This window comes from Grampus griseus, assembly GCF_964374135.1.
Source record: "Grampus griseus genome assembly, chromosome: 14".
NCBI classification, from domain to species: domain Eukaryota; kingdom Metazoa; phylum Chordata; class Mammalia; order Artiodactyla; family Delphinidae; genus Grampus; species Grampus griseus.
The window spans coordinates 38,822,245-38,836,298 of NC_139008.1; the positions used below are offsets into that span (position 1 = coordinate 38,822,245).

The 14,054-nt window shown below is 56.6% G+C and overlaps 1 protein-coding gene across 1 annotated transcript in view; it reads right to left on the minus strand.

Moving 5' to 3' along the window:
* RAB40C (RAB40C, member RAS oncogene family) overlaps positions 1-11,202 on the minus strand; it is a 30,516-nt gene extending 19,314 nt beyond the window's left edge. The window contains exons 1-2 of the mRNA XM_082670556.1: positions 11,063-11,202; positions 10,084-10,302 (exon numbers count right to left, since the gene is read on the minus strand). Of these exons, the coding sequence (XP_082526682.1) occupies positions 10,084-10,225 (142 nt within the window). The 5' untranslated portion in view covers positions 10,226-10,302; positions 11,063-11,202. The remainder of the gene's footprint in view (positions 1-10,083; positions 10,303-11,062) is intronic.
* Between the last annotated feature and the right edge of the window lie 2,852 nt (positions 11,203-14,054).

The window sequence follows — 14,054 nt, forward strand, 5'->3', positions numbered from 1 at the left end:
TTCCTTGGGCTCCTTTTCTCCCGCACGGCCGGTCCTCCCTCAGGAGTCACACTTCCCACATCTGTTGGCACCAACTCAGAACAAAAGACCCCTAGAAAATTCATCTTCACTCCACCCCTAGGAAATTACAAGGTAATCAGGGCAAAGGGAACAAACCAAGTTAGTTTGCAGCTTCAGCTTGTGCGTACAAACCAAGACTGCAGATGTTTCAAAGCCTAGTTGTCCATCACTCCTAGGGAGCAGAAGCCAGTGAGAATGAAGACCACTAGGCACAGCCTGACTGACCCTGGGTGGAGGCATTTCCCACATACCTGTCCAGGCTCAACTCAGACCCACCTGCAGGGAATGGCAAGGAGGGACATCCCACCACACAGCACATCCCCCAACCTCTCTTCTGTCTTTATGTCTATTCAGTCAACACTAAGTGCCTAACCATCCAGCTACTTTCCAACAACATGAAAAGCCACAGGACAACTTGTTAAAAATTCATAACAAAGAACAAAAACTGAGTGATAAAAGACTGAGTTAGGAATGAAAGAGAAAATGTTAATCAATGCCTTCCTCTGCAGTATTAAATCCAGCACCTGAAACTGGCACGCAGCTCCCGGGCAGTGTGGCCCCAAGCACACGCCCTTGCAGGCAGCAGGGGAGCCCGCAGTTTCACGGGGGCGCTGCAGATGCAGCTCAGTCCCCAGGCTGGAGGAGTTGGTCTTCCAGTAGAGCTCCCAGACCTCGCCTCCTGGACCCAGTCAGGCTCCCCATGCATTTCCAACACGAAGCCAACGCACAGCGTCAGGGCGCTGCTCCCAAACTCAAGACAGGCAGCCGCTGTTCTTAGTGTTACTCCTTAGGGAGGGAAAATAAGGTCTCGCCAAGTTCCCAGAGACAGACAAAAACAAAAAAATGTCTAGGTCCTCTTGGAACCAGAAAAAACTTCCAGTGACACAGGCAGACACACAGGAGTGTCTGGGACCCACACACTGCCGTGCAGGCAGCCCTAGGCTAAGCGGTCCTCCTGGACATGCCTGACCATCCTTTATGCATCCTCCCAAGGGGGAGGCCACAGCACAGGCCTCTGTCAAGGCCACACACCTCGCACCACGGCGTGCGTGGAGACAGAGGAGGGTCTCAGAACAGTGTGTGGGCACTAGCAGGTGGGCACAGGTCCCGCCTCCCGGCACTCCCACCCCAAACATGCCCCTCCCGAGGGTAGTGGGATCTGAGACTGGCTTCTGACCCTTGGAATAGGGCCGAGTGACGACGTCCCCTCCGTGATCACGTTGCACAGGACTGTCCTGCTGCTCCGTGAAGCAAGCCGTGCCGGGGAGAGGCCCATGGCCAGGAAGGAGGGTGGCCGGCTGCTGCCAACAACCACATAAGCTCAGAAGGGATTCTGCCCCAGCCCACACCTGGGCACAGCCTGTGAGAGACAGAGGTCCTGTGAGGCCCGGCCAAGCCATGCCCAGATTCCTGACCCACAGGAACTGGGCGCTAATAAGTAGGTGCTGTTTTAGGCCACTCAGTTTGTGGTATTTCTTGGTTGGGTTGAATTCCACAGACTGGGACTTCCAAACAGCAGACATTTATCTCCCACTGTCTGGAGACTGGGAGTCCAAGACCACAGTGGCTGCAGATTCTGTGCCTGGTGGGGCGGCTTCCCGCTGTGTCCTCAGGGGCAGAGGGGGTGAGGGAACTCTCCAGGGTCTCTTTTACAAGGACAACAACGCGCCCTCCTGACCTGATCACCTCCTGAAGGCCCCACCTCCTAAGACCACCACCTGAAAGTCAGGTGTAAGTGTGTGAATTTGGGGGGACACATGTTCAGTCCACAGCAGTTAACTAATCCTGGCAGCATCTCGCAGAAATGCAAACGTGCACTCCTCCGACCAGCCTGTAAAACCCTACCAACACAAAATAACAAAAAGAACCTTTCATCAGGCTGTGGTGGGAGAGTCCTAGTCCCTGGAACCTGGGGACATGCTTCCCACAGGGCAGAGGGGCTTTGCAGATGTGATGGGTTATGGGCCTCAAGAAGGGAGAGGACCCTTGGTTACCCGGGTGGGCCCAATGTCATCTGGAGCCCTCAGAGTGGGGACCCTTTGCCGGTGAGTCTGACAGATGAGACGGAAGGACGGCTGACCTGGCTTTGGAGGTGGAGGAGGGGGACATGGTGAAGAGTGCAGGTGACCCTGAGAAGCTGGGACAGCCCTCTGTTCACAGCCAGCAAAGGAACAGGGACCTTGGTCCTACACTGTGACTGATCACTACACCTACAGAACAGTAAGATGACGAGGTACAGCAGCAACAGAGAGGGAACGTCCCAGGGTACCAGTAACCGACGGTATTCACCTCAGCATTGTTTTCTATTATAAACAGACTCAATACAGGCTAAAAATCCACCCACTGGGAGGATTTAACAGGAGGTGATCCACAGGATGGAATGCTGTATGGCCCTCAGCATGGCGAGGACGGAAGCAGGATATAGAGCGAACACAACTCTCATACCCTCCTGATGGGATAGAAACTGCTTAACTGCTCTGGACCACTGGGTGGTATCTACTAAGGCTGCACCTGCAGCCCAGCAACTCCACCCCTCACTGCTTCCCATACAGAAACACAGACACTCACTCACCAAAAACACGTGTGAGAATTTTCACAGCAGCACTACTCAGAGTGACCCAAACACGGAAAGTCTCCCAAAGCCCACGTGCAGAGTAGATGAATACACTGCCGTCCTCATGCGTGGAACGCTGCACACAAAGGAGGCATGAACCACAACTACACACAGCGCCGTGGCCGAAGCCCACGCGACACGGGGAGAGAAAGAAGCCACACACAACTATACACCGTGTGGTTCCGCTCATAGAAAAACACCAGAAATGCAAACCAGTCTGTGATGTAAAGGTCAGCGGTGGCCAGGTCTGGGGCAGGGGGTGTAGTCTGCAAAGAGTGGAGGGAGGTGATGGCTTCTCAGGTGAGTGCACCTGTCAGCACAGCCACTGAACTGCAGGCCTTACACAGATACAGGTTCTGGGTTACATAAATTACACCTCAATAAAGCTGATTAAAAGGGAAAGAGGCTGACAACAGCCGAGGCTGGCCAAGATGTAGAGCCACAGAACTCTATATGTTGCCGGTAGGGACTCAAAATGAAAGGTCACTTCAGGACCCAGTCTGACCACTCCCTGTACGGGAAGCAGACACACACATGGCCAGCAACCCCACTCCCAGAGACACGTACACATGAGGATTTGTGCGTTTGAATGTCTCATGTCACTGAACCAGACACTTACAAAAGGGCCAACATGATAAATGTGTATTTCACCACAAAAAAAATATTTCTTTTTAATTTTAAAGGATTTGTACAAGAATGTTCATAGCAGCATCATTCACAGTAGCCAAAATCAGGAAACCCAAACCGTATTGATAGGTAAATGGACAAACAAACTGGGTGCCTGCGTGCACAGGAGTGCCACCAGGGATAGGACGGCACTCGCTGCAGTATGCGAATGTGAATGGACTTGCTGAGCTGAACGAGCAGATGAGAAAGGCCATGCTGTATGGTTCCACTTACAGGAAGTGCTGGCAAAAGGAACATAGAGGCACAAGAAGCAGGCCAGTGGGGACCCGAAGGGGCACGAGAGAATCACATTTAACGTGCTGACCACGCGGACGTTCTAGGGACAAGGACGATCTGCTGGCTCCAGCACCTGCCCTTCTCCAGACGGGGTCGGCACCACGGGTGCATGTGCCAGCCTGCCGCCAGGGCTGCTCAGGAACAGAGAGGACACAGAGGCACCTCATACAATTCAAGACGTCCTTGTATGCTGGCACATGGGATGGGGAGCAGCTCGAGGGCGGTTTGTGGGCTGGTTTCCTCAATGCCTTAAAAACCACACCAGACCAAACCAAAGCAAAAGCTTTCTGCCGTCCATAAAGAGCAAGCACACTTCGCACACAACACCTGGCGAAACACGGAACATTATAAAAACAAACAAACACAACTACTCATAACCCCAAAACTCAAAGGTTACCATTAACATTCTCCTAGATTTCACTCGACGATTCTGTCCTTCATCTTACATACATTTATACACTATGTAATTCGACATGCTTTTTTTCCCCACTTAACAAGATAACAGAGAGATTTCCCCATATCATTGAATATTCATTAAATATTGTTCCAAACCAGCATTTTTAAAGGCCCTATAATATCTCACTCTACAGATATACCATATGTCCCCTGCCAGACCCCTGGGCTGCTTCAAGTTTTTCATTTTTATTAAAAAAAAAAAAAAAAAGGGTTTCCCTGGTGGCACAGTGGTTGAGAGTCCGCCTGTCGATGCAGGGGACACGGGTTCGTGCCCCGGTCTGGGATGATCCCACATGCCGCGGAGCGGCTGGGCCCGTGAGCCATGGCCGCTGAGGCTGCGCATCCAGAGCCTGTGCTCTGCAGCGGAAGAGGCCACAACAGTGAGAGGCCCGTGTACTGCAAAAAAAAAAAAAGCCTTGCTTTTCTCCACTTGTGTCCCCTTATGTTCCCTAGGATAGACTCTTGATCACTTGGTGGAAAGGGAAGTGTCTCACAGCTTCGGACACAGGCTGCTGAGTCCCCCGGCAAGATGGCCAGCGCCATCAGACTTGCTCTGTGAGGAGCTCCCGGGTGAATGTTCCATCCTGCTGGATTTTAAGGTTAAACATCTTCCATGTATTCTTCACCAGGACCTCCTCTCTGAAGGGTCTACGTGTTGCCAAGTGACTTGAAGTATGGAAGATACTCCCAGCAATGACAACACAATCAAGCTGTTCCTGCTTGTTGAGGGGCCTCATCGCTGCCGACTGGGACCCAACCTGTGTGCGCAAAACTGTGCGCATGTGTGTGCCTGTGCATGTGTGAGCCAGTGAGCATGGGCCGCGCTGAAAGGGGCCTCTGCCGGCCAGGCCGCACCGGAGCCCGTGCTCAGGGACACACCTCCTCCTGCCCCAACTACGTCAGCAGGAAAATCAGACTCAGCTCCCAACACACTCCAGCAGTTTGAGGACTAACAACATCGGACTCAGGAAGAGAGAGAGGCCTAAACAAGGGGAAGCAGAGATCAATGCAAAACAACTGGCTAAAACTAGGGGACTGCTATAAGCCACACCAGCCCAGGGCTTAGGAGGCAATGGCCAACAGCGGCAGGTGGGCAAAGTGGCCAGGCAATGCTGCTGCCGAGTTGGAGCTCCCAAATCCTCCGTAGTGGCTTCTGGACCTAAACACAGACCCTCAGCACCCTGTTAGACATCTCCGTGTTCCAAGGCTGCACAAAGCATCTTATGTCCCTGTTATCAGCCCTCCCAGCAAGATGTTGCACAGACCTCATCTGCAGGCACCCACCCTACCTCTGCCCAGGTGATGGACAACCACTGCCCAGGAAGGTGCAGGCCGGCGACAGCTCAGCTTACTCCCTCAAGAACCGCTTCAGTCCCAGCGCATCTGCCCAACCCCAGGGACCACAGTGCTGCGCTCTGATTCACAGGACACACCGGGTGGCCTCCTGGGCTCACAAACATGTGTTTATCACCAGCCAAGACCTTTGCCCAGGGGTGACACTGACTCCCTCGCCCAGACCTGGCACCTGGCTGCCTGTGGAGAGCCGGTCCATGTCCAGGGCTCGGGCCGTCTCCACTCTGTTCTTCCTCTCTGGGGATGGGGGCTTCCTCTCTGTATGCTGGCCTCCTGACACCACACCCTCTGCACTCCTTGGCTAAACCTTGGTTAGACTCCTCCTCACTTTCCTTCCCTCCTCACGATTCTGGAAGCCTGTCTGCCAAGCAGCCCTCCTCCTGTGTGAACAGCTTCCCTCTTCTGCGTTCTAGCCAAAAGGCCGTGAAGAGCCGAGGCTGCCTGATCACGCCCCACCGCCTCCATCAGCATCAGTTTACCCCGTTACCTCTGTTCCCCTATCCCTCCTCTACCTTCTGAAAGACATATGTCCACAGCCAACGAGGTCCTGGACATTCTGACCTCCGCAGAAGAAAATCGTGCAGCACTGTGGACACCGGAGTCTGTCCGTCACTATCAGACCCCAATCATGACCGGAAAACCTAGGTTACCACCTTACCCTCAGAGTTCAAGTTCACTTTATTCACTTTTATTTCCCAGCTCATTCCCAAAGGACTTAAACGGCCCACCTTCCCACACTAAGGGTGACCCCGCACACCCGGTTTTGGCGCGGACGGCCCCATCTCGGTCTCTGATGCCTGCACTCAGTCCCAACACCCTTCTCCCGAGTGCCCAGGGCAGTAAATCCAGGCCCACCCGCCATCTCTCCCTCCCTTCGCGCATTCCTTTTGCAGCTCACTCCAAGCAAGGGTGCCGGACACTGAAACCTTCCCCACTTTCTCCAAGCGCCTGATGGACGACGCCCTGACTGATGTGGCCCCAGGCCCCACGACACCCTGTAAGCGGCGTGTCCCCACACTAGATGCTCCCCGCTCCCCGGCCTGGCTGCAACCCTGCCTCCTCCTCCTCCTCCCCCACCCAGGCCCAGACCAGGTAAGTGGCCAGCTCTTCACGGACCAGCCACCATGCACCTTGCCAATTCCAATTCAAAGAGAACAGGGGCCAAAAGTGCCCCAGGACCCTTCCCACCTGCTTCCCCACCCCCTCTTAGGATTTCCTTCCTGAAACACACTTCTACCTGGTTCATCATCCAAGCCACAAACACTCTTGCTGATGCAAACAATGATATCATGTGTGCACGACACAACACAGCAGCGTTGCTAGGACCACGCAACCCCTCGAGGGAGACCAGCTCTGCGCTGCCCGCGCCTGCCACTGAAGCCTTCGCTGTCCTCTGCTCAAACTTACGGCATGTGCTGAAAGCTGGGGAAAGTCTTTCTAAAACTGAAAATATTCTAGCTACACACTTAACTATTACCTGAAAATCTAGAAAAAGCCATGCCTATCCAAATTACAAATCAACGTAACTAGCATAATCCAAAGCAGGTACCAAAATCCATCCCTCAAAGCCTGCCATCCTCTTGGGTAGGGTAGGTTGGTCTTTACACCACATGTAGCATGTGAGTACCTCCCACAAAGGGGCAGAGTAGAGGAATCCCGCCAGGCGTGCAGATGGGTCTACGTGTGACCCTGGCTTCCAGAAACTTCTCTGGAAACTGGTGGTTTGCTGTCCTGGTTAGTGGCTGACCCTGGGCACTCTTGGGGCTCTGCTCTGCTGGCACACCCAGGAGAGAGGCAGGCAGAGCAGGAGCACTGCAGTGAAGTTAGAACAAATGGGCCTTGGTGACTGGTCCCAGGCCCCAGAGCAGAGGGAGGGGCCCCAGGACCTGGGACAGAAATGCCAGGAGGGCAAGAAAGTGCAGGGAGAAAAGAAAGAGCTCAGCTTGGGATGCACTGAGGACAGGAAGCGCTGGAGGGGAGGGTTGTGGTCATCAGAGAGAGGAGCCAGGCCCAGGCCCAGGGTGGAGGCGAGGGTAAGGGCCCAAGAGTGAGTGGTGAGAAGGGGTCACCCCCGCAGCCACAGTGCCGGGGCTCCTGGCAGCCAGACTTTAACTGGGGGCGCTCAGCGACCAGCTGCCCAGCGCTGCCTGAGCCTCGGTTCTTCACCTATAAAATGGGAGGATACTGGTGTCTCATCCAGGGTGGTGGGGAGGAAAGGATGAGGAGTGCCTGGCACACATCACATTTGGGTCCACACCTCACCTCAGAATCTCGCACCTCCCAGAGGAAAGGCAAACCCAAAAAAACCACCCAGAAAAATGGGTGAGATCCAGACACCGGCACCCAGGCAAGCACAGAGAAAGAGAAGGGACTGGGAGGGGTTGTGTGGTGACCATCAGCACAGGGGTGCCACACCAAGCTGCTCCCTGCACCTCCCGTGTGCAGCTCTCAAGCTCGCACTGGGGACAAAGCAGTGGAGAAAACACCAGGCGTGCACAGTCCAGCACGAGAGCATCTGAAGATGCAGTTTCCCTTAGCTCTTCACTGAGGACAGAAACCAACTTACAGCCAGGGAAACACCTGGAACTGTCCAGGGACATGGTGACGCACTGGCACGCTGGGGCGCAGGCACACAGCATCGCTGGGTCCCAGAAACAGAAACAGCCAGCAGGCCCCACAGGTTCAGGGAAGACCTCCACACTGGCCATGCTTTGTGCACACCCGTCACAGTCATGCTGATCCTCCGGCCATCAGACCTCCTTCCTTCCTTCCTTCCCCCACGCCCTGGGCTCAAAGGAGGCGAGCTCCCACCAACACTGACCCCGAGGAGTGGACAGCGAGGATGGAGTTATGCCCACTCTCTAGCCTTCCAGGACGTGGGCACATCAACCACGATGTGTTTTCCTGTAGGCCCCCAACCCTCCATGTGAAGACTCTTGGGAACCAGGGTATGGAGAATGGAATTGCCTTAACCGAGGCTGTTCACCGCCCTCGGTAGAGTGGGAAGGGCCCAAGCATGGCAGCAGAACACTTCCCGAGCTCCGGGGCGCACCCGGAATGCAGCCTCGGTGCCAACACTAGCCTGGCGCCCCAAGGGCCCACCAGCATGGAGCAGAGTCTGGCGCTGCGCTGGGGAGAAGCTGCTTCCAGAGCCTGGCCCTCCCTCCTGCCAGCTTCCACCATGCAGACTCCTGCTGCCCATGCTCAGAGCCTAACTAGTCAGCGGCCGGCCCTCAGGAGCCTTAGCAACGCCGCCGCCGCCACCGCTGCCAAGTCCTGACGCGGGTACAGACCCCTCCCCTCAGACCACTACTGGGTATTAAGAGAAAGGAAATCAGAGCTCCCCAGGGGAGCGAGCTGATGCCCTGACCGAAAGGACTGTCTAAGAGGGGGCTCTCCTCACCGGTCTGGCAGACGGCCGTCCCGCTGGCCCAGGTCACTGTGAGTCCCTCCGTCTCCACCACCTCAGGCAGGCCTCAGCCCTGCTTCGGTCAACGTGTCACAGGAAGTGCGGCAACACATCACCCCCTGACAGCGGGGACAGGAGGCGGGTCCCCCTCTCCACCTGTGGCTGTGTGTCCCCAAGCACTCGCTGCACCCGGCTAGAGGACCCTCGGAAGCAGTGATCACGTCCTGGGAAACCGCTGCCGCCCTGACGGAGCCCAGGCCCTCACGCTCTGCCGGACACACACCGCCAGCTTCCTGGGCGCGGGGCTCTGGGAAGCAACAGCACCTCTGGGGAGGCAACTAAAGCGCCCACCATCTGCATCTGGAGGAACACCTGGCAGTGGCGGTGAAGGGGCTGGCTCAGCCCCGGAGACCTCCCGCTTTCCCTCCCGCCCCTAAAACGAACCCAGGGCCCTGCTTTCCTGGCCTTCGCTGGGGCTGGGAGCATGTGCTCGGGGAGGCGGCACAGCCCCCAGCAGGAAGGGTGCTCGGCCAGCCCAGGTAACCCCACGACCCTAACGAGTCCTAAAACGAAAGGGTGGGAAAGCAGCGCCCACACTCTCGGCCGCTACAGGCAATTAGTTTAGCAAACAGTCGCCGCTCGCGGTGGTCAGGCGGGACCGACAACAGCCCAAGACACAAAGCCACAAAGGGTGTGCAGAATGAGGACGCCAAGAAGCAGAATTCGTCAGGAAAGACAGCCCAGCCAGGAGCACGAAGGTCCTCGGGGAGGGAGGGCCCGTGAGCCTGGGAGGGGCCGCAGGGCAGGGGTACCGGCCACAGGGCCGCACTGGTCCCTTCAACCGCGGAAGCTGAGGAGAGCTCAGGCAGGTGCCAGTGACGGGTATTTGCTGTGTATTTTGGCCACACGTCCAGAAATCTGGAGAGAACATTTAATCCCGTCAGGAACGGTTATCTTCCTCCAGCACAAGGCATTGATGCTCTGAACCCTGAGCCAACGGCTTGCCTTTGAGTACACCCAGGTATGCACACCTGGTGCGGACCCGCGACCAAAGAAAAGCCCTTCTTCCTCTGGAGGCCCGCGGCCAAATCTCCGCCCCCAAAGACGCTGCGGGCCCCAGAGGGGTCGCTGCTCCCCCGGCCCCCGCCCGGCCCCGGCTCGAGACCAGGCGGACGGCAGGTCGCCGGGCGGTGCCAGGTGCGCGCAGCGGCCCGCCGGCCGGCCTTACCATTACTGTAGGCGTACGGGGACTCGGCCGCGCCGTCCTGCAGGCTCTCCAGGATCTCACCCTTGCCCACGTCGCTGTCGCCCACCAGCAGGAACTTGAGCAGGTAGTCGTAGCTCTTGACCGGGCTGCCCTGCGTCCCCATCGTCGCTCACGCGCGCGCAGGCCTCGCCCGCATGCCCACTGCGCCGCGGAGCCCGGCGGCGGAGGCCTCCGACCGACCTGCGGGCGCCGACGCGGGTAAGCGGGGCCGGCGGACGGCGAGGCCGCCCCGCCCGCACCTGTTCCACCGCCCCCGCCTGGACTCTTCTTACTCAGCCTCAGCGCCGCCGCCGCCGCCCCGCCGCTTCCCGCACAGCGCCGCGCAGACCCGCCGCTCCGCCCCGCCCCACGCGCCGCCATTGGCCGCCTGCCAACTCCTTTCCCGCGACCATTGGCCGTTGCCCACGTCCGTCAGCACCACTAGCGCCCCTGCCCCCTCCCCGCTTCCCAGACTTCGCTGCGAGACCTCCGCTCGCCCCGCCCCGTCACCGCCCCGCCACCACACTGTTGCCATAGGTCACCCACTGCCCCCTTCCCGCGGCCATTGGCCCGTGCGCACGTCCATCAAACATGCCCCGCCCCCACCGCTTCCCACGCAGCTCAGCGAAGCCTCCGGTTGCCCCGTCCCATCGTCGCCCCGCCCCTCCTTCCAGCCGTCGCCATTGGCCCTTCGCCTCCCGCTTTCCAAGAAACAGTGGTCCGCCTCCACGTCCGTCACAGCACTACCGTCCCCGTCGCTTCCCGCAGAGCATCCCAGACTCACCAGCAACCCTGCCCACTGCCCCCGCAACTCCTCACGGCCCTCGCCCGCCCCCTCCCCTTCGCCATTGGCCACCGCTGCCGATCTTCCCAGAGCCACTGGACCGTCCGCACGTCGATCACAGCCCTTTAAGCCCGCCCTGCTCACCCCGAGCTTCCCGCTCCCTTCCGAGACGCTCACCAATCAGGAACTTGGAACTCCAGGTTGTTTGCATACGCCCCCTTCCTTCCGCAGACGGAGCAGGATGGTGGCGGTCCCCGAGTTGAGGTGACGCGGCTGGGTCCAGCAATACTGAACCCCCTAGAAAGCTGTGGCCGCTGCTCCCACAGAGACCCCGGAGAGGACAGCGGGGCCCACCCAGAACAGCGCTCTCGGAAGCCGCTGTCCCACGGCGGGGGCGCGGCGAGGGCGCGGCAGGGCGTGGCGGGATGAAGGCGGCCAATCGGCGCTCGGGGTGGCCGAGGAGGCGGGACTTCCGTTCCTGCATGGGGGGCGGGGCCGAGGGGCGGTGGGGTAAGGTGGGGGTGGACGCGGAGGGGGGGCGCAGGTGGCGGCGGGGTGACGCATGTGTGCTGGCGGGGGCGTAGGGTCCCCAGCTCGGCGGCTCTGCTCTGGCCCCTCGTCTGCCCCTCCCTTGGGCAAGACCTGCAGGTGACAGCGGGGCTCCGAAAGCCCAACGCTGCGGAACGTCGGGGTCAGTGGGCTGGTGGTCCTCCAGCTCCAGAGACGACGGCAGCACCGGCTCTGAGCCTCCTACCCGGGGAAGAATCGGGGTCAGGTCAAGTGGAGGACCCAGGAGGGCCCAGGAAGAGGGTCAGGGCGTGAGGCTCTGAGGCTTGACCAGGGGCACTCGAGGAGCAAGTGACTTTGGGGTTGTTTACAGAATGGGTGGCTTATGAAAAGCGTATGAAGTCGTGCGAAGATACAGTTTTACTCTGCAAGATGGAAAGTGAAGCAAAGTAATACTCTTTTCATATTAGATTGGCAATGTCGCATGTGGGCCAGGATGTGGGGAACAGCTCTCTGGGAGGTTGGTTGAACAGCCTAATAATTCCATATCTCACTGAGCCTGGAGAAATTCTCAGAAATTAGCTGAAAGAATTTCACTGTAGCGCTGTGGTGATGGTGAAAGTAGTGAAGCCATCTGGAGCCCCCGATAGGGTGCCATTAAATCAACCAGGTTCACGCAGCCCCTTCGATGAACAAGGTAAGATGCAGGCAATACTGACCTGAGAAGACAAGTAAGCAAATGATAGTACAGTATATTCAGTGTAACTTCAACGATTATGCTTTAAAAACTTAGTTCATTTCATTCTAGATTTACATATAGCAAAATGTAATGTATGCACAGGATAAAACCTGGAATGATGCTCACCAAATGGATAGCATCGTTTCCTTTGGGGTTGGAGGTGGAGAGTGATGTTCTCGTCATTGATAACATTTTCACGAGAACATATTCACATATGACATGTAATTGACAACTAGTAAGTCAAAAAGTTCAGCATAAAAGTACCATACAATGCAGCAATTCCTCTCCTAGAGGAATGAAAATATACACTTAAACAAAAACTTGTGCATGAATATTCACAGCAGCATTACTCACAATAGCCAAAAGGTGGAAACAACTCAAACATCCATCAACAAATCAATGGATAAACAAAATGTGGCCTATCCGCACAATGGATTTTCATCCATAAAAAGGAATAAAGTGCTGATACCTGCTACATTTCATTTATGTGAAACTTCCAGAATAGGCAAATCCACAGAAAGTAGATTAGTGGTTGCCAGCGCCTGGGGGAGGGGAAAATGGTGAGTAACTGCTTAGTGGTACCCTGTTTCCCTTTGGGGTGATGAAAATGTTCTAAAATTGGTGATGGTTATACTACTTGATAAAATTATTAAAAATCCTTGAATTGCACACTTGAAATGGGTGAATTTTATAATATGTAAAATATGCTTCAATGAAGCTGTTAAAAATAATAAATCAATCAAAAGGATACATTGTCCAAGCTGAGCCACTAGACTCAGCTGGACGAGGCACTGAGGGTGCATGCTAGGGAGAGGCCACGTGTGGGTTGGGGCTCCCTAAAAAGCAGATTTGTGCAGAGAGAACAAGCACATCATCATAGTGACCAGGCCCCGAGGGCTGCACCAAGGACAGCTGGGCTGGCACATCTGTCCAGCAGGCGAGAAACAGGGCAGCAAGAACTCCTCCCAAGGGATCACTGAGCCTGGGCTGTGTCTCCAGCAGCAGGTGGTCTTCATAGAGAGCAGACCCCTGCATGGGCAGGGCACAACACCGAGTGACCACCCCCCACAAGCTGCAGATAACCCTCATTGGGCAGTGAGCCATGTGGACTCTGCTGTTTCACTTTGGTGGGGTGCCCGGGGAGGCTTCCTGAGGAGCTGGTCCCTCTGTAGGGTGGGCAGCAAGCACCTGGGCCTTTCTCACCTGCCTTCAGGGAGAGGCTCTCCTGGTATCCTCCTGGCCCTCTGGGACATTCAAGAGCAGAGGCTGGCCAGGGATGGGCAAGGCCACCTGCTCATTCGTAATCCACAGAGTGGCCAAACCCTGGATGATGGCTTACAGCAGACATGGCCCCCAGCGTGTACAGAAAGGGCACATGGGGCTTCCCTGGTGGCGCAGTGGTTGAGAATCTGCCTGCCAATGCAGGGGACACGGGTTCGAGTCCTGGTCTGGGAAGATCCCACATGCCGCGGAGCAACTAGGCCCGTGAGCCACAACTACTGAGCCTGGGCAATGAAGAGTGGCCCCCGCTTGCCGCAACTGGAGAAAGCCCTCGCACAGAAATGAAGACCCAACACAGCCAAAAATAAATAAATATATTTATTAAAAAAAAAAAAAAAGAGAAAGGGCACATGCACCCACAGCACAGTGTTTACAGAAACGACAGCCAGTGGGCAGAGTCTTGTTAGCCTTCAGCTGGTGGGGGCGGGGAGCTGAGTCCCCACCACCTGCCACCCCCCAACCACGGCCAAGGCGGCCTCTTTGGCAGAGGTCACTACACCCAAGCTGGAGCCCGCCTCAGCCTGGCTTTGCCTACTCCCTGCTTTGAAGTCACTGAGGCCCCTCTCTGGGGCTGGAAGCCATGTGGGGCTGACATGTCCTCGGTTTCTGAGGCTGCCCAGAAGGGATGGGGGGTGAGAAACT